The sequence below is a fragment of the Anas platyrhynchos genome, chromosome 11 (genome assembly GCF_047663525.1).
Source record: "Anas platyrhynchos isolate ZD024472 breed Pekin duck chromosome 11, IASCAAS_PekinDuck_T2T, whole genome shotgun sequence".
NCBI classification, from domain to species: Eukaryota; Metazoa; Chordata; class Aves; order Anseriformes; family Anatidae; genus Anas; species Anas platyrhynchos.
Window position 1 is genome coordinate 24,899,171 of NC_092597.1, and position 19,006 is coordinate 24,918,176.

Below are 19,006 nucleotides of genomic sequence, written 5' to 3' on the forward strand. Positions count from 1 at the left end.
ACCCCGAGCCGGGGGCTGTGGCCTGACCCCCTGTGCCTGGCTAGTCAGGGCAGCCGGGCTGTGAGGCTCCGTGAGCGACCGTGATTGCAGAATCCAGCAGAAGCCCTCGCTCCCCAGCAGCCCTGACCGCTGCCTGCAGCAGGAAGGCCGCTGTGGGCTGCGCTGCAGCTCACCCAGTTTCACATCCTCCATCCACGGTCCCACAGCCTGCAGGGCCCCGCACTGCCGTGCCCCGTGGGGCTGGCCCCGGCTGACCCCCCCACGGCACCGTCACTGCGGCTGCTGGCTCTGCCCTGCGCAGCCCTCGGCCGAGGGGCAGCCGGGACGTGCCCCCTGCCCAGCCTGGCAGGGCAGTGAGAAAGGGAAAGCTCCCGCAGCTGCACGCACGCAGCAGGGAACCCGCTCCCGACCACAGGAAGACGCCACGGCTGGGACGGCACGAGGACAGCTGCAGAGAGGAGCAGCCCCTGAGCGAGCACCCAAAGAAACCTGCTCGGGGCTGTCCCCCTCCTTCCAACAGCCCCCCCGGCCGGCTCTGCCCGTCCCACGCACTCAGCCCCAGGTGGAGCCGGGCTGGCAGTGGGGGCTGCCCGCAGGCAACGCGTGGCTGCAGGGGCTGCAGCGCGCGAGCTCAGCCGTCCCCAGGGCTGCAGTGGAGGGACGCAGCCCGCGTGCTGCAGGGAAGCAGCGCGAGCTCCCCAGCTTGCTGCCCCCCTCCGCTCACTAGAGCCGGTTCCAAAATTAGCTGCTCTGCGGGTTTGCGATAAGCAGCTGCTTCCCGTCACTCAGGTGAGGGTGACGGTCACCGCCTGGGTGCCGCGTCCTCACCGCAGCCCCAGACAGCAGCCCCCTGCAGCACAGCTCCCACCACAGCCCGCGGCTCCGCAGGGCTCCTCACCTCCGGGGGCATCTCCGTCCCGGACAGAGCCCACAGGGGGCCCGGAGCCGCAGGGCTCCAGCAGCACAGCCGCAGGCAGCGAGCAGCTGGGCTCTGCAGTGCTCTGAGCCGGGGGGTCCCAGCAGGGCCCCCTGCGCCCCCGGCTCAGCCCAGCGCTCCCTGCCCTGCACCTGTCCCAGGACCCCTCGTGGGACTGTGGAGCAGGGCACAGGGCTGCTGGGGGCCCTGGCCCCACACCTCCATGGGCCCCGGGGTGCCTGCCTGAGGGCCCCCCGCTGCCTCAGGGTGGCAGGACACAGAGCTCGGGCAGCGGGGCTGGTTTGCATAGTTCTGAACATTTAATAACTCAGTCTCTCTAGCGTTATATCCACATCCATTAAATTAAAAACAGGCTCAGGAGGCAGCTCCTGGCTGATTAAATTACAAGAAAAAATTACTGTGCACCAAAAAGTTATTATAGAAAAATAGTCCTGTGGCCCCCCTGCCGGCAGCTCCCTCTGTGACGGGCTGGGACTGGCGCTGGCACGGGGCAGGTGGGAGCCCGTGCCGCAGCCCCGGTGCGCGGCGGTGGCGGCAGGGGGCGAAGGGGCTGGCGGCACCGGCCCCCACCCCGCAGGGAAGGGGCTGAGGGCAGGCAGTGCCGGGGGCTCTGGCGGGGAGCAGAACGGATTGTCACCAAGTGGGGGCAAGGCACGTCAGGGGGCAGGAGCAGCGGGGCCAGGGCTGCCGGGCTCTGCCCAGTACAGGCAGCGCGAGGCAGAGCCAGGGCACGGGCAGGCACCGGCGCTGCCTAAGCGAGCCGGCCGGCAGCACACAGGGCCCTGCCCAGGGGCAAAACGGGGGGGCTGGGGCTGACCCCAGGGCAGGGGGTCCCTCCCCTCGCTGGGGGCCCAGCCTCGGGCACACAGGGAGGCGCTGCCCTGCCCGCGCTTTCTGGCACAGGGGGCTCCATCCGCGCTGCAGGCGGCCGTGGCTGTGGTGGGCTGGGCAGGCAGTGGGCAAGCGGGCAGCAGAGGCCGAGGCCTGGCCGTTATTGCTGTTGACGGGCACAGGTGGAGGCGGACAGGCCCTGGGTAGGCGGCGGGGAGCCAGGGAGCAACAGGGGACAGGGGTGGCAGGCAGAGCCCCGGGGTGTGCTCAGGGCGGCAGTGCAGAGGGTGCCACGGCCCAGGCTTGGCTCAGCCCGCGGGGACAGAGCTGCCCCTGCGCCACCGGCCCCGCTGCAGCAATAACGGGGGGAGCCTGGGCACTGCCCCCAGCAGCAGCCGCCTGCCCGGGACAAGGAAGGTGGCTGCCAGCGCAGAGCCAGCAGGCGCCGGGGTCCCGCTGTCACCCAACCCAGGGGCCTGGGGTGCGGGGTGGACACGGGGCCGTGAGAGATGGTGCGAGGCGGGGACGGTGCCAAGCTGAGGACGGTGCCGGCAGGGCCGTGCCTGGGCGCCCAGGCCGGGGCTGAGGGACGGTGCTGGCGGCGGGGAGCCCCGGGCCACCACGGCGCAGGGGGGGACGGGGGCAGAGTCCGGGGCCCCTCGGCCTCGCCTGCCCCTGCCCCGCGGCGCTGGGCAGGGAGGAGGGAGGGGCGGGAGGGCTCATCAAAGGGCACTTTGGTCTCTGATGAAGGCAGTCCTCTCGTTGTGGGCCTCGTACTCCTCACCGTCCGACTCGGAGGGGCCCTCCTCCTGCCAGATGTCGGAGGGCAGCCCCTTGTAGGAGATGATCCCGCTGTCCAGGGCGTAGACCTTCACGCCCCGCAGGCTGAAGCCCGAGCGCGCCTGCAGCACCAGGAAGACGGTGACAAAGATGATGACGATGAAGACGCAGCTGAGGCTGGCGATGAGGATGGGTAAGTTGGCCGCGGGGGGGGCCTCGGCCGGCCCCTCGCCCTCCGCCAGGGCGGGGGACGCGCGGCTGCTCTGCGTCTGGTGGGAGCAGGAGAGGTCCAGGCTGCTGAAGTGTGAGTGTGCGGGGCAGGTCAGGCACTGGTTGGGGCCAGGCCCCGCGCAGGTGGCGCAGGAGGGGTGGCAGGGCAGGCAGAGGTGGGGCGCGATGGGCTCCACGCTGTTCTCCAGGTTGTAGTGCGTGCTCTGGACACCGGGCGCAAAGCCGGGGGGGCAGCGCTTCAGGCAGCTCTTCTGGTGCAGGTAGTACCCCTCCTCACAGACTGCGGGAGAGGCAGGGTCAGCACACCCGAGGCCCCCCCGTGCGCCTCCCCCCCCCCCCCAGGGCCTGGCACTCACCCACGCAGGTCTGGCTGGGGGTCAGGGTCTTGCAGCCGCTGCTCTCCAGCTGGTTGGAGAGGCTGGGGGAGTCGGTGGCCGTCCCATACAGCACCAGCGTGAACTTGGTCAGCGTGCCTGAAATGAGGCAGAGTGAGGCCCACCGCCGTGCCGACAGGACGGGAGCAGGGGGAGGGCTTGTGCCGGCCCCCCCACATGTACACCAGGCACTGGAGTTGCTCCCGCTCCCACATTAGGCTCAGGGTGAAGCCGTGAGCCCCCCCCTACCATAGTTGTTGGCGTCACTGGTGTTCTCGATCTCCAGCAACCAGTCCCCGGAGGGGTCCTCATCCCACGAGTGCGTTGTCATGAAGGCCCAGTCGTTGAAGCCATCAGCTGAGTAGTCATGGGGCCTGGGGAGAGAGGTGCAGGTTGGCATCCTGGGGACCCACCTGTGCCAGCTCTGGAGCATCCTGCGGCCCCGTCAGCTACCTGGAGGCCAGCAGGGTGGAGCGGGTGCCCATGGGGCTGACAAGGTGGATGGCGAGGTCCCCCCGACGGTTATAGGACAGCGTCAGCCTGGCCTGCGCATGCTCCAGCCGGCTGATATAGTTGGCCTTCCCCAGGCAGGCATCTACTTTCCGCCGTACCTCCAGGCGTTTCCCGATGTCCCTGCCAAGGAATGGCAGGAGTGAACCCAATCCCCCCTTACGGAGGCTGCAGCAGGACACCCTGGACCCGCTCCCCGCTGCAGGGCCATGCGCATACTCCAGGGGTGTTCAGCTGCTCTCCGGCCCTGCACCGAGCGGTGCCACGAGCAGGCAGTGGGGCTGGAGAGTCACACAGCGGCTGCCGGCAGCTCCCTGCCCTCTGACAGCAGCTCCCCGCCAGCACGGGGCGCAGGAAGCAGACGGCCGAGAGCAGCGCAGCCTTGCTGCCGCACGCGGCTCGCCCCAGGTCCCGGGGAGCCAGGAGCACGGAGGCTTTGCTCTGCTGCGTGCGTGCTAAATCACCGCTCTGTGCCAGCCATGAATGGGGCCTTTCTTCACCAGCCAGGGGCCAGCTCCACCCCTGCACAGCGCAGCCAGGGCTGGATGGGCACGGCCATCCCCATCCCCATCCCGCCGCTCGTGTGCGGCTGCCCAGGCACAGCCCCAGTGCTGGCACAGGGCTCTGGTCACAAGGGGCCGCCTGCTCGGGACGGGCAGGACCTGGGCCGGCGCCCGCTCGCTGGGGCTGGGTCCCAGGGGAACGGGGCAGGGCAGCAGGCGCAGTCGGGGCCCAGCCCCCCCATGCCCAAGGGCTGCCCCCCCAGGGCCCGGGACTGCCCCAGCTGCACACGAGACTGGGCAGACACTGCTGAGGCGGCAGCAGCCAAGTGGGAATAAAAGGAGCTTCTGTCTGACCCCTGAAAGCCCCTCTGTCTGACGATGGCTTGTGCTGGCTGCTCCCAAAACCACAGCGCGGACGCCTCCCGGCTGTGCCCGGCCCAGCCCAGCAGCGGTCAGCATCCAGCACCAGACGGCCATGAGCTGCGCTCCCTGGCCCTGCCCCAGCCCCACAGGAGGGTGGCCCAGGGGACGCAGGGCTCAGGGCGCAGCTCAGCCCCAAGCACCCCCCCGCTCCCCACCTGGGGCCGAGCATCCCCCTGCCGACCCCAGCCCCTGCCGTCGCTGGCTGCTGGGCAGCGCCTGCCCGGGCTCAGCAGCCCTTACTTGGGCTCTGTGAGGACGTCGATGACACATTTCCTCTGCGGTCCCACCGTGGTCCAGTTCCTGGCCAGGCTCACCATGGCCCCGGCATCCAGCAGCCCGTAGCCGTAGGAGTGGCTGACTGCGGGAGGAGCAGGGTGAGCGCTGCCCCGCGGCCTCCCCGCCTCCCGCAGCCCCCACCCAGCACCCCGCTACCTTTGCGGCCGACCCCATTGGTGACCCAGTCGTTGGCGTTGAGGTGCGCCGGCTTCGAGGTCTGCACCACCAGGTGCTGCATGTCCCGCCACGTCAGGTTCTTGCTGCGGGGAGAGGCGAGGCTCAGGTGCCAGCCCCCGGCCGGGCCCAGCCCCCCGGGCTCGTGCGGAGCTCCCCAGCCTGGCCCCACCGTGCTCGGCCTTACTTGGCTTCCAGCGCAAGGGCGATGATGCCGGCAGCGAGGGGTGCTGAGGCTGACGTCCCCGTGTGGGACTCGGTGCACTTCTGCCTCAGGTCAGTCGTCACCTGCAAGGAAGGGCCCCGTAGGGGTTGCTGTGCCCCCCCGCTGGCTCAGCCCCCGCGCGCCCAGCCCCGCAGCCCCAGTGGGGCACTCACAATCTGCTTCTCGTTCTGGTTGCCACTGCTGTAGGTGGTGGCGAGGGTGGAGGAGCAGGCCTCGCTGTACCAGGGCACGTTACCGTACTGCGTGGTGCTGCTGATGGACAGCGTGTAGATGCTGTTGGTGTAACCGTCACAGTTGCAGCTGTCGTGCTCGCGGCCCCCGTTCCCGGACGCCCAGACGAAGATGGAGCCCAGCCCCCCTCGGCCCTAACAACAGAGGCAGAGTGAGGACGGGTGCCCACACATCGTCCCACGGCACAGCAGAAGGTGCCATGTGGGAGCCAGGGCACGAGCAGACAGCCCCGGCCCCACAAAGCTTGGGTCTGGGTCAGGAAGACCGAGCAGACACCAATGGGGCCCCAGGGATGCTCCCAGCTGGCTGCTGGCCTGGGCCCCGGCACAGCCATGCCCTGCTGCTGCCGAGTTACAGGACGAGGCGGACAAGGCAGCTCTGCAGAGGCAACACAAGCAGGGGACTTTCCAAGAACCGGTGCCTTTTTCTGCTTGGCTGGCTACAAGGGGTTTGTGCGTGTGGGACTTGCAGCTGCCCGGCAGCCCTGTGGGAGCTCCACAGCGTTCCCAGCCGGCTGCTGAACCCCTGAGCGCCACGGCTGCACTCACAGCGTGTATAGCAGAGCTGGCACGGCACAGCAGGGGGATTCGCCAGCACACCCCACACAGCGCGCCAGCATTTCCGTGCAGGGAATCCCAGGCAGAGCACAGCACAGCTGAGCCACGTGGGCTGCGCCGCAGCCACACCACGACGGAGCTGACAGCAGCTGAGGACAGCGAGGGGAAGGACAGGCGGAGGCGAGGGCGAGCAGCTGGCATGGAACAAGGCAGAACCAGAACGGGGTTCCATAGAGGAGGGAGGGACGGTCCCTGCACCAGTTCCCTGGGAACTTCCTGAGCAGAGAGCATGGGTGGCCGGGGGAGCACCCTGCGCAGGAGGAGCCCTGACTCAGCCATTGCTCAAGAAGAACCAGAAAAACCAACAGAGCCTGATCCCAGAGAGGGCTGGAAGACGATTCACGGTGGGACGGCCGACACAGCCGGGACAGCCCAGCCACCCAGAGCCACGGGACAGGCGCTGGAGCTCCGCTGGAACCTGGCAAACTGCTGCTCACCTGGCTGACTCCCCGGAAGAAAGCCTCCTCCGCCAGCCGGGCTGGGCCATCCACAGTCTTGCCGTCGTCCTCTGGGCCCCAGCTGGCACTGTAGATGTGGATGTGGTTGGGATTGAGGCCCAGCGAATGGGCCTCCACTGCATCAGTCACCTCCCCATCCAGCATGCGCACGCCTAGGGCCAGAGAGCAGATGTCACAGGCGACGGGGCTGGGCTGGGCGGCCGCGCTCCGCAGGGCAGCGGTGCCACTGGGGACGGCTCCGCGCCTGCTGCCGGCCCCTGCCGCGGGCTGCCCGCTGCCTTGGCAGCAGCGCCGAGGTCGCAGGCACCCGCGGGGCTGAGCGCGGGCTCTGCACTGGCTGCAGGACGGGGCAGCACCCACCTCCGATGCGTGCATTGTAAGCCACGCCGACACCGCAGATCCCATTGTTGGCCACAGCAGCGACTTCCCCGGCACAGCGCGTGCCGTGCCTGCAGGCAGAACAGCACCAAGGGCACTCAGTGGGGAGCGAGGAACACGGCGCTGGGAACCAGCCGGGGCCAGGGGGCAGCGTCCAGGCTGCCTCCACGCCACCCCTCCCCACACCAGGCTGCCAACAAAGCCCTGCTGAGCGCACCCCGCGGAGGGGCACCGCAGAGCTCTGGGGCAGGGGGCACTCAGCAGTCTGCTCCCATTCTAGGCAGCCCCAAGGGACGCAGCTCGTGTCAGAAAGGGAGGCAGGGGGTTTCCATGGGGCAGAAGTGCCATCACCCCGGCACCCTCCCAAAATCTTTAAGGGCTGATGGACCTCACCTGTTGTCATTCATCTGAGTGTAACGGGGCTGCGGGTCTGGGTCCTGGTCGTTGACATCAAAGCTTGCCCCTGGATCCTGGAAGGCAGAGCTGGCAGTCAGAGGTTGCGCCCTGGCCAGCAGGCCCTACTGCCCTGGGGCCATGCCTGCACCGCGTGCCCCAGCACAGAGCCAAGCAGGGTGCGGGCTCCAGTCCCACCACCACTGCTGCCCCCACACCCCCACAGCAGGCACAAGCCCTGTGCCATGGGGCTCTGGGGATGCAGTGAGCAGACACCAGCCCCTGCACAGGCTCCTGTGCACTGCCCAGGGATTGCCCCACACTTACGTAGTTGGCCTCCAAGTCAGGGTGGTTCTTCTCGATGCCATCATCCAGGATGGAAACCACGATGCCCTTGCCCGTGTAGCCCTGCTCCCAGGCCTGACGCACATTCAGGTCCCGCTGGTTGGTGTTGTACTGCCAAAAGAAGCCCTGATGTCAGCTATGTCCAACTGCTGGAGCTGCAAGCGGGGTGTGCGGACCGCTCCAGACCCATCTGTAAAGGCAGCCTTTGCCCTGCTCTCTGCTGTGCCCACGGGAGTTTTGCACAGAGCATGGGGCTGAGGAGAGCGCTCAGAAATGGGGCTGAGTCCCAGAGGGTGCCCGCGTCCCACAGCCACAGCTCCCTGTGCCAGCACCCGGGCTCGGTGCAGGGGCAGGCAGCGCATGCACAGACCCAGCTTGAGACAGGCAAGGGGCAGCTGCCCCGACTGCCAGCGCCACAGCAGGGCACGTGCATCCCCTTCCCCAGTGACACAACGTAGGGCTGCGGCCTCAGCCCCCTTCCTCCCCCTCCTCCTCCTCCCCAGCCTGGCTGGGGGCAGCAGCCTGCCAGCCCTCCCTCGGGTGCCACCCCCCCCCCAGCACTCACCAGGTACCACTGCTGGGGGAACTTGGGGTCGGTGGGCTCCATGAAAACGTCTCGCTTGGTCCTGCGCTTTGCCACCTGCTGCTCCAGCCAGTGCACCTAGGGCAGGAGGTCATGGGGCTCCCGTGGCTCCTGCCTGCCCTCCTCCCACCCGTGCCCTCCAGGGAGCCGCCAGCACCTCCCCACATCGGCATCGCCGCCACCGCATCCCAGGGGCCCGCCAGCCCCGGCTCCTCCCGGCCACCCCGCCCGCTGTGCCAGCCCCGCCGCCACGGCCCCGCTCCAGCGGAGCAGGCAGGGCAGGGCACCGAGCTCTGCTGAGCAGCAGGAGCCCGGCAGCCGCCGGGCCACGCGCCCATTGTGCAGGGCTCAGGGCACCAGGTGAGCGTGCCCGGCCCCTGGGCCGCAGCCAGGGCACGGTGATCGCCGCCGCCCTGCCCCGCCGCCGGCCGCCACGCTGCACCTACCTGCGGCTCCCGCGCCAAGCGGCTGTGCCAGGGCTGGTGGGGAGACAGGGAGCGCTTCACCACGCCGCGGTGCCGAAAGTGGTAGTAGTCACCAAAAATCTGGAGGAGAGAGAGGAGCAGGATGGACGCGAGAGCACAGCCTCCCCGGTTCTGTCCCTCCTAGCAACCTGCACCCTAGGGCTGCCCATGGCACCCCTGCCCCGGGGGCAGTAAGTCCCACATGGCCCCACAGAGCTGCTGCCCTGGCAGGGAGGGCGCTGGTTTCTGACCCGTGTAGGTCCTGGGACGTGACCGACCCCAGCAGAGCCCAGTGGGGTATCACACAGGCCTTTCTGCCCACCCCCCCCGGGAGGAGGCAGCACTGGCCAAGGAGCCGGGCAGAGCCCCATGCACAAGGGGGTGTCTCTGGGGAGGGACAGGACGTCAGCACAGCCCCAGATGGCCCAGGAGGCCGCACAGCCTCCCCGCGGGTTATTTTTAAACCCTGAAGCCCTCTCCAGTCCTGCCATTTCCTCATCCCCTCCTGCACGTCCCGGAGGCTGGCCTGGCCGCAGCAGCCCAGCCCTCCCAGCCCAGCCGCCTGCTCAGGGTGGGAGAGGAGCCGCGTGCCCCCGGCCCCCTGGGAGCTGCGGGCAGGACCCCCCCACCCGGGCTGGCGAGGGCTACACGAGCACGGGGAGGGGACATCCATCCCTCTGCCCACTCCAGACTCTCAGACTGAGGCAAAACAACTTGGTTACCTTTAAGGAAAGCCCAAAAGCTTATCAGAGCCCTGCAGATGTGACACGGTCCTGGCCACCATGCAGCCAGCCCACAGCAAGCGGGGGGAGGAGAGGAGCCCTGCCCAGCCACGAGGCACCCGCAGCCCCAGGGCAGCCATCCCAAGGTCCCTCAGTTTGCCCAGGTGCTCTGCAGGGTGCGGGAACACATCCCCAACCCGCAGCAGGGCCAGTGCCACCCCTGCTCCTGCCCAGTGGCTGAGTGCCGGCAGCACAAACCCCTGCCCAGAGGAGCAATCGCCTCCCCCCGTGCACCAGCCCACGGGCAGGACTGGGAACGGGCTCAGCTCGTGGCAGCCCCGTGCTGGTGGCACAGGACAGCAGGAGCAGGACAGCAGGGGCACAGCTCGTGCCCACGGCTCTTTGCCAGGCCGGTGCACCGGACCCCGCTCCCTTCTGCGTGCCTGCCCCTGGAGCGGGCTCCGCGGCGGGCAGGGAGCTGGTGGCAGGGACAGCGCAGTGTGCGAGCGAAGCCACGCTGTGCCAGCCGGTGCTATCCAGGGGAGCCACAGCTCACAGCTCACCCCGAGGCACGGTGCCCGTGACGTGGGGCCTCGCTCCCTGGCACCGACCGGCAGCCGGCTGCTGCTCCTGCCTGCAAGGGCAGCTCCGCACCCCCAGGGCCCCCAGGGTCACGGGGGGGCACATCCCCGCGGGGCTCTGTGCCCCCTGGTCCAGCCCGGGATGCCCAACTGCTCGTAGCACCTGGGGCTGTGCTGGGGTGAGAAGCTTCCGCGCCAGGCTGGCTCCCCCAGCACCCTCACCCCTCCAGGGCCACGAACAGAGCCCCGATTGTTCTGCCAGCAGATCTGGGCTCTGCCCGCTCACTGGGCTGGATTAGGTCTGCACACATGCTGCGGTAGCAGCCAGGAGCCGGCCAGCCCACATGCTGACACCCTAATCCCCCGCAGTCCCTGTCCTCAGCAAGGGCAGAGCCGCCCCCAGCCCCGCGCGTCCCCGTGACACCCACGAGCTGGGTGGCAGCGCTGACCCCATGGGGAACGGTGCCAGCTCACCCCATCGGTCCCAGCAGCCGTGCCTCCCCCCGTCACTGCCCATCTCCTGCTCAAGCCTGCGCCTCCCGTGCCCCTTTCACTGGGCGAGTGGCCATGAGTTACAGCAAGGCCCCAGCACCTCCAGCCAGCTGCCAGACCCCACTTGCCCAGGGGACTCCAGTGCTGCGGCCGCTGCCCGCCAGGCTCCGCTGGCAGGGAGGCCGCCAGCCCGGCGTGCCTCTGCGGACAGCGCCCAGGCACCACGCGGAGGCCAGGAGCCTTCTAGATCTGGACCCCGGGGGCCTCTCCCTGGGGCAGGGCCAGCAGCGCCCGCTCCTCCCCGCCTCCTGCCACATCCTGTCCCAGCCGCACCAGCTCCCCAGGCCCCGCGCAGACACCCCCGGTGGGGAGCCGGCCCCCAGGCCAGCCTGGCCTCGTGCCTCAGCGCAGACCCTGGGACAGGCTCCAGGACAGGAGAAACGTGCTCGGGCCCACACCCCCTGCTGCAGCCTGAGCTGACGGCTCGCTACAGGGGTCGTGCTCCTGCTCCACCAGAGCTCAGCAGCTGGCAGGGCCAGGGAAAGCTGCCAGCCTCTGGCTGCAGGGCAGGTGGTGGGTGCTGCCCAGCCAGACCTTGTGCTGAGCCTCCCGACACAGCCCCAGGCTCTCCAGCACACCGTGGGGCATCCCCAGGCAGGCAGAGATGTGGCCACAGAGCTTGGTGCCTCCTCGGCCCCGGCCCAGGTCCCAGGGCCCCACGGCAGCAGACAGGGCGGGTACAAGGGCAGCACGGCAGAAAATGCCATGGTGGAGGGCAGCTGAGCCCTGTGCCCCACTCCCAGCAGACTTGGCAGAGACCTGGCCCAGCAGGACATGCCCAGATCTCCTCTTATAGAGCAGGAGGCATCCCTGTCCAGCACACACCCTGGAGGACTTGGGGCTCTCCGACCCAGAGCCCTGCTGCCCGCACAGCTGTGCCAGGGCTGCTCTCGGGCAGCAGGATGAGGCACCCGCTGGCTCCCGCAGCAGCCACCCTCCCCACGCTCCCAGCAGCTGGCTCACAGCGAGGTCCTGACACCGCAGCCATGAGTTGTGCAACTTCCTCTGGGATTTCACCCCTTGCTTCCTGCCAGACCAGCATGGCCCGGCGCACTGCCTGGCTCACGGGGCTCCGGGACAGCGGGGTCACAGCACCGCAGCTCCTCACAGCCCCGGCATCCTCACTGCACGGCGGGGCACCGGCAGAACCACGAAGGCTCTGCCTTGCTACAGCTTTGTGGGGGCTGTCCCGGAGCCAGCCCCCTGCTCCACAGACCCATCAGGCCCCTGGGGCAGCAAGCTGGGCCTGAGCTCAAGAGGTGCTGGCCAGCCAGCAGGGACAGGACACGGCAGGGCCACACGTCCTGCCCACGGCACTGCAGAGCACAGCACCACCCCTGCACTGGCTGATGGCAGAGAAAGCCGAGAGCGGTGGGGGCCTGCTGACACAGGGCTTGTGAAGGGCAGCTCTAGGGCCAAGGACACATGGCTGCTGTCAGAATCCCTCTGCTTCAGCGGAGCCCGGAGGCTGCGCCACGCTCAGGCACCGCTCGCCATGGGGAGCACGGGCAGGATCTGGGAGATTAGGAGCCCTTCCCTCCTCCATCCACGCGCAGTTCTCCCAGCTGCCTCGCCCTGAGATGGGCTTTTCCTCCTTCCACCTCCAGCAGGCAGAGCATGCCGTGCCATGCCATGCCATCAGACTGTTGCTGACGGGGAGGCCGTGGATCCTTCCAGCCACCACCAGCACCGTGGGTGCCGGGCGGCTGCAGTGAACCAGCACAAGCACAGGGGCCCAGCCCCCCAGGCAGAGCCACCCGCCGGCAGTGGGGCTGAGCCCAGCCCCTGCCAGCAGGAGCAGAGCCAGCGGGGACACAGCTGCTGTGAGGAGAGGGAAGCGAGGGACTTACCGGGCCCAGGTTGAGGAATCCATGCTTCCTGGCCAGCCTGTCAGCCTCCTGGGGCCCCGCAGGGACGAGCACGGCCCAGGTGTTGGTGTAAATACGCTGGGCCAACACCTCTTGGGCCAGGAGAACAAAGGCAACCAGCAGAGTCCAGAGCAGGAGCAGCGAGCAGGGCCTCAGATCCATCAGAGTATCGGGGTTCCTCTACCAGCAGCACAAGGGTCCAGGCAGCGGCAGGACCGGCGTCCGCCCGTGTCAGTGCCTCGCGGCCCCGCTCTGCCCCGCCGGCCCCCGCTCAGCCCGACACACCATGGGGACGGAGCTGCGGGCGTGGAGCGGCCAGGACAGCAGCACAACCTGCAGGGAAACGGAGAGCGGTCAGAGCCGGCCAGGACACTCTCCTCGCCCACGGGCCACGCTGGGGGCTCTGCTGGCCGCAGGCAACACAGCGCCCTGCTGGCCCCAGGGCTGCCCACGGGGCTCTGCAGCGGCCGGCCCCAGCACGGAGCTGCTGTTTACCTCTCCTATTGCCCAATGTGTACTTATGCTTTGCGCTTGCAAACACAGGAGGCAGACCAGGAGGGGAGCCGGGTGCAGGAGGTGAGGAAATGGAGGCCGTACCTCTCGCTGCTGGGGCTGCTGCAGGCAGGAGCCCCTTCCCCAGCCCAGAGGGGTCGGTCTGGGCACGGAGCTCTGAGCAACCAGGAGGGTTGGTGCCCCAGGCTGCGGCTCCTGCCCCCAGAGGGAAGCGCTGGCAGCGAGCTGCACCCTGCTGTGCCTGGGGCTGAGCTGTGGGCTGTGAGCAGGGGCCAGGCCCGGACAGGCTGAACACGGGGAGCTCTGGGCACAGCAGGGTGCTTCTGGGGCTACCGGGACATGTGGGGCACCAGGACAGAACCTCATTAGCTGCAGCAGTAATGAGGGGTGAGAAGGAGCAAAGCCAGCGAAAGCCTTTGCTCCCTGGTCTGCAGAGTCCAACCCCAGCACCTCATGTGCCAGCCATGGCCCCAGCTGCGCCTGGCAGCAGCGCCCTGCCTGTCACCGCACTGCCCTTCCCCAGGAGCACAACGTGCTGACACCGCTCTGACTCATCCCCAAAACTGAGAGGAAACGGGCGCAAGAACCGGGAAAGGGGTCCCCGTCACCTCCGGCAGGCACAGCGCAGCCAGGAGATACCCGGTGGGGACAGGCCAGAGGTGGCCCTGCCACGGCACCCAGAGCGGCGAGCACCCACCGGAGGCTGCCCCAGTCCCGGGCCGTGCCGTGGCCCCAGTCACGGCTTCCAGCGGGGAAGGCTCCCTGAGCCCCGGGGACGGGAAGTGACGGGTGGCCAGGACACGCTGCCCAGCACGAGGGGACGCCCCGCACCACGGCACGGCCCCGCGCCGGCCCCTCCCGAGGGTCCCCGGGCCCCGCGGTCCCCCCGCGCTCCCGGCGGGGCCGCTCCACGTGCGAAGCCCGGCCGGCCGCAGCGCCCTGCCCGAGCCCGTGCCCGTGCCCGCCGGCGGGGGGCTGCCGGCCAGGCGCTGCGCGGTGCCCGCGGGCAGGAGCGGGGAGCGGACGGGGCCGCGCTCCGCCCCCGGAGCCCGCAGCCCCGGAGCGATCGCGCCCGGCCCCGTGCCGGGGCTGCCGGAGCCCGGCTGCCGCAGGCCGCGGCACGGCGAGCCCGGGGCGGCCGCACGGCTCCCCGCGGCCCGGCCCCAGCCCAGCACAGCCCCGGCTGCGGCGCCTCGGCCGCGGGGAGCGGCCGCCGAGGGGCACCGGGCGGCACCGGCAGCGGTACCGGCAGCTCCCCGCTCCCCGCTCCCGGCCGGGCGGCCCCGCGCGTCCCGCCCCAGCTGTCAAAGCCCGGCCCCGGCCCCGGCCCCGGCCCCGGCCCCGGCCCCGGCCCCGGCCCCGTTCCCGGTCCCGGCCCCGGCCCTCACCGCGGCGCCGCCCGCTCCCGTCCCGCCGGCCCGGCCCTTCTGGCGGCGGCGCAGCGTCACGGCGCGGGGCAGCCCCGAGCGCCCGCCCCGGAGCCGGGCCCGGCCCAGGCAGGGGCGGCGGGGCGGCCGCGGGGCCGCTTGTTTACAGCTGTCAGCGCCGCCCCGCCCCGCCCGGCCCCGCGCGGCCCCGCTCGGCTCGGCCCGGCCCGGCCCGGCTCGGCCGCCGCTCCGCCGGGCGCCGCCGGATGCCGTCACCGCCGCCCGCCCCGCCCGCACCGGCGCCGCCGCCGGGTCCCGGGGCGCCGCCACGGCCGCAGCCCCCGCCCGGCCCCGCCGCCGCCGCCCGGGGGCTCCCGGGGCACGGCCCCGCCGCGGAGGGCGCCCGGCAGGCGGCTGCTCCGCGCCCCCGGTGTGCGGGAGCCGCCGGGCCCCGAGCGGCTCGGCCCGGCCCGGGGAGCGGGGGGGGGCTGGGAGCGCCCCGGTGCGGCCCCGGGCAGGCACCGAGCGGCCCCACGGGGAAACCGGCCGGGGGCAGCCACGGGGCCGCGGCAGCGTTCGGGCTGCAGGGCACCGGGCACAGCCCCCGAACGATCCGGGAGCCAGGGGAGAGGCGAGAAGCGACCGGCAGCCGGCCCCGCCGTGCTGCTGCCCCGGCACCCACCCGCTGCGCTGCCCACACGGGGTCTGCGTGCCCAGGAGCGGTGCGAAAGGCAGCGCGAGAAAAAAAGCATCAGAGCCCCGACTGACCTGAGTCCTGAGCCTCAGAAGGCGCCTGGCGAAGCCCGGGGTGGGAGCGGGACGCACATCTCACGGAAAGGAAGTCACCCAGATATCATGATCGAGATATGAAGCGTTAGCAATCGCACAGGAAACAGTCACCTTGGTAACTGAGATGCCGAGAACAGCCCAGAAAACCTGGCACAGGGCACTTCTCTTCGCTAAAGTAGGTTAATTTTGCAGGGCAGTGCCCGGTCACGGCCCGGTGCCAGGAGCAGGGGCTGCAGGCCGCCCAGTGCCCACCGCAACTGCCCCCGAGGGGCCCGGCCGGCCGCACGAGCTGTGGGGCTGGGGCAGCCCGGGGCCCTCGCGCCCTGCAGTGCTCGCTCCCAGCCCCAACACACTGCTCAGCCTCCTGCTGCCCCGGGCCCCCTGTGTGCAGCCCAGATATGTGGGTCCAGCACGTCCCGCGTCTGCCCCTGCCCCTGCCCGGGCCTTACCTCAGGTGCCTCCTCCAGGAGCCCCGGCTGTGCCCAGGCCTGGCACAAAGCTGCTCTGCCTGGCCCTGCGGCACCCGGGGCTGTGGGGACAGGAGCTGACAAAGGACCCCTTGTCACCTTATCTCGCTGCTCCGGGGCAGGAGAGCAGGAAGCACCTCTCTCTTGCACAAACTGTTAGCTTTGGACGGGCGCAGCCGATCGCTCCTCCTGCCAAAGACAACGCCACTCACGCGGGAGCAGCAGAGCAGGACCTGCTGCCAGCAGCCCCTCGGGATCGGAGCAGCTGCCGACCCTCTGAAAGCTGGGGAGCCGCTCAGAGCTCCCTCCTCAGCTGCTGCCTGCCGGGGACAGTGGAGGGGTGCAGTAGCTGCCGTGGCAGGGTCTGCGAGGACCACAAACCCTCCTCTCAAACGTCGCACTGAGTGTGGTGGCCTTTACTTGGTAGCATCAGCGCACTCCAGGAGTTGCCAGGAGCTCTGTGTGTGACTCCCAGTGCACGGCACCCACCAGCTGCCCACGAGGCATCCCGTGCCACACAATATCCTCTGCCTCACAGTGTCCTGTGCCACACAATGTCCCATGGCTTGCCCTGCTGAGCCACACACTGCAATCAACAGAAACTTACTATCACAAAAAAAACAGGTCAATTTTTGGCATTCTGTTGCAGGGGTTGCACAAGCTCCACCAGTGACACTGCCCATGGGCCAGTGCTTTGTGGTGTGCAGTGCGGTGGTGGGGCTGCACCCCCCCCTGTCCAGAGGCACCTCCAGCCTGAAGGTGGGCTGGGGGCACAACAGGACCACCACCGTGCTGGGAGAAAATGGGCAGTGGAGCGGAGAAGCTGGGGAGGTAGGGCTGGGACCCTCACACAGCTGAGAAAACCAAACAGAGGGCAGCGAGGGCAGGCGGACACCGAGAGGCTCCCAGCCGACCAGGCAGTGTGTACTTGCAGCATGGCTGCCCCCTGCCAGGCAGGCTCCGGGCCCCGGTGCCAGAGCTGGGACAGCCGCGGGGGCTGCGCACTGCAGGGCTCGGGAGGCTCCGCTCACAGCCGTGCTCACAGACACAACGTCTGGCTGTGCTCACGGGGCTGTGGGGATCCAGCCCAAACACCCTTGACCTTGGCCCGCGGTGCAGCCTGAAAACAGCAGCGGCACAGCGCGGCTCTGCGACTTTATCTGCCTTCTGCCCTTATCATCAACGGCAGCGAGGCTGCCAAGGCAGCACAGCTGCAGCCCGCCATGCTGCTGCCCCTGCTCGGGGCTGCGTGAGTCGCAGCCACCACCTCCTGCCCAACTGTCCAGGCAGGAAGATGCTCAACCCCATCCTCAGCACGCTGCGGGGCCCACAGGAACACTCGTGCAGAGCCCACACACAGCCTGCAGCGGGGCTGCCCTCACCCTGAGCGCTGTGGAGGGCTGGGAGGGCTTGCTCAGCTCTGCTGCCAGCCCGCATCCCCTGTCCCTGGAGGGATGACGGGGACAGCCGGGGAGCTGCAGCACCCCGGTGCAGCTGGCACGGTGTGGGCTCACCGTCCGGGCCCAGGACAGCACCACAGGGCCCCGTCAAGGGGGATCCCACAGCCTGCACCTGCAGGGTCAGCCCCAGCCCCCTGTGGCTCCTTCAGCGGCTGCATCTGGCTCCTTCAGGTGGCTGCAGCTCCCTGGGGACATGGGGAGAGCGGCACGTCACAGGATTAGGGCTGCTGCTTGCCACGGCTCCAACCCCCTGCGGTCACAGCACGGCAGCCAGGGAACACATTTCCCTGTTTGCCGAGGCCTCGAGCTTAGCTTCACCTGATCAGGACGTTTTGTGCTCTGCGCGGTTCCCAAGCCTTCCTTTAACTGCTGCTCCTAATTGTTTCACCCACTGAGTCATGTGCTGGAGCTCGCTCCTTGCCATGGTGACACAGGACTCATTAGGCGAGAACACACTGCGATAACCCCGCGAGTACGATCTCATCTGATCATCAAATGCGGAGCAGGGAGCTGGCCTGGAGCTCCGGTTGTCATCCAGACAAAAGGGCCAGGAATGCCAGAAAGTTCCTGCCCTCCCCAGGCACTGGCTGCTGCAGCAGCACAAAGCTTCCCGTGCCAGGGCGCCAGGGCCCAGCGTGAGCTGCAGGGCAGGGGGACGCCACAGCCTGGCCCAGGCCAGGCACCGCAGCTCCTCCAGCGCCTGCACACGCAGCAGAAGTGTCAGGGCCCCAGGGAGAGCCAACAGCTCCCCCCGCTTGGCAGGAGCAGGTTTGTAGGAGAGGCCCACACGGACACAATGCAGGCAGCACCTGCACGCAGGGACACAGCAAGGACTGAGCCGGCAGTGCTCAATGCTCGGCACAGACAGCGGGAGGGAGGGGCTGGCACTGCACGGCCCCAGGGCTGGGAACCTCTGGTGGCTCAGCAGCCGTGCTCCCTCCACTGCACCGGCAGGATCGGAGTCACCCAGCGGGGGCCGCTGACCCGCCTGGGGCGAGGGATCTCCCGGGACAGAGCCTGCCCGGCCCCAGCCTCACACCCCTGCGGCTGCCGTGGGGACTCTGCCCCTGAGGAGCGGAGCCCAGAGCAGAGCAGGGCAGCTGCTGGGAATCAGCTCTGCTCCTGCCAGAGCTGGGGCTGCTCAGTGTGGAGGTGGAAAAGCTCAGGGGGATCACAGGGCGCAGAGGACAGAGCTGGGCTCTTTTAGCAGCAGCCAGTGCCAGGAAGAGACAAGGGGCACAGGCTGGAACACAGAAATGTCTGAACACCAGGAAGAACTTTTTTGTTTTTTGCCTTGTGGGTGGTGGAGCACTGACACAGACTGCCCCGAGAGGTGCTGGGGTCTCCTCCTTGGAGATCTTCTAAAGCCGCCTGGACGTGGTGCTGCACACCCTGCTCGGGGTGACCCTCCTGGAGCAGGGGTCGGACCAGAGGGACCCAGAGGTGCCTCCGGCCTCAGCCGTGCTGTGGTCCTGCGGGACCAGAGACCTGCACTGGCTGGGCTGATCCTCCCGCAGGACGGCTCCCAGCCTGCAGCCAGGGGCACCAACAGGAGTTCCCTGTGCTTCCTTTGGGATCGCGTTTCGGTGCTGTGCCACCGGCCGGGAAAACACACTTGCTTTGCCTTCCCTGGCTGCCCACCTGCAGCAGCGGCCAGCCCACCGCTCACAACCCCTGGGGTGTCTGCGGGGGCCCAGCAGGCACCGGCACGTGTGGTTAAAGCCCGGCTCATCCTCCTGCTTCCCAGGCCCCCGCCGCAGGATGTGCCGCAGACAGCGCTGCGCTGAGCCGTTCCGGGAGGTGAAACCTCTTCCTCTGTTTCCAGAAGGCTGCGCGGAGCTGCGGCTGCCGCAGGGTTTGTGGCGCGGCTTTCCTCGAAGCTGGGCACAGCCGTGCCTGCTGCGGCCGGGCACAGCCCGCACAGAAATCCCCGCCCGGCGCGGGCTCCCTGCG

The 19,006-nt window shown here is 69.4% G+C and overlaps 1 protein-coding gene across 3 annotated transcripts; it reads right to left on the bottom strand.

Moving 5' to 3' along the window:
• Positions 1 to 1,214: 1,214 nt before the first annotated feature.
• On the bottom strand, positions 1,215 to 18,997 carry FURIN (furin, paired basic amino acid cleaving enzyme). Of its 3 annotated transcripts, none has more exons than XM_038184826.2 (16): positions 18,695 to 18,997; positions 12,440 to 12,790; positions 8,717 to 8,815; positions 8,253 to 8,348; positions 7,670 to 7,798; positions 7,343 to 7,419; positions 6,932 to 7,020; positions 6,551 to 6,723; positions 5,418 to 5,630; positions 5,227 to 5,327; positions 5,022 to 5,125; positions 4,830 to 4,947; positions 3,607 to 3,786; positions 3,403 to 3,527; positions 3,136 to 3,252; positions 1,215 to 3,059 (listed from the first exon to the last, which is right to left on the bottom strand). In XM_038184826.2, exons 2-16 carry the CDS (start codon positions 12,617 to 12,619, stop codon positions 2,491 to 2,493), a joined length of 2,370 nt encoding a protein of 789 aa, XP_038040754.1. In that variant the 5' UTR covers positions 12,620 to 12,790; positions 18,695 to 18,997; the 3' UTR covers positions 1,215 to 2,490. The 3 variants fall into 3 exon arrangements, with proteins under 3 accessions (XP_038040754.1, XP_038040753.1, XP_038040752.1); XM_038184825.2 differs by lacking the exon at positions 18,695 to 18,997 and adding an exon at positions 15,106 to 15,167; XM_038184824.2 differs by lacking the exon at positions 18,695 to 18,997 and adding an exon at positions 14,359 to 14,578.
• Between the last annotated feature and the right edge of the window lie 9 nt (positions 18,998 to 19,006).

Coding starts and splice junctions, on each gene's coding strand:
- FURIN (XM_038184826.2), bottom strand. CDS start 12,619: ATGGATCTGAGGCCCTGCTCGCTGCTCCTGCTCTGGACTCTGCTGGTT. Junction 3,253..3,402: donor CAGTGACGCCAACAACTATG/GTAGGGGGGGGC, acceptor GCCTCATTTCAG/GCACGCTGACCAAGTTCACG. Junction 3,060..3,135: donor CCCCAGCCAGACCTGCGTGG/GTGAGTGCCAGG, acceptor CCTCTCCCGCAG/TCTGTGAGGAGGGGTACTAC.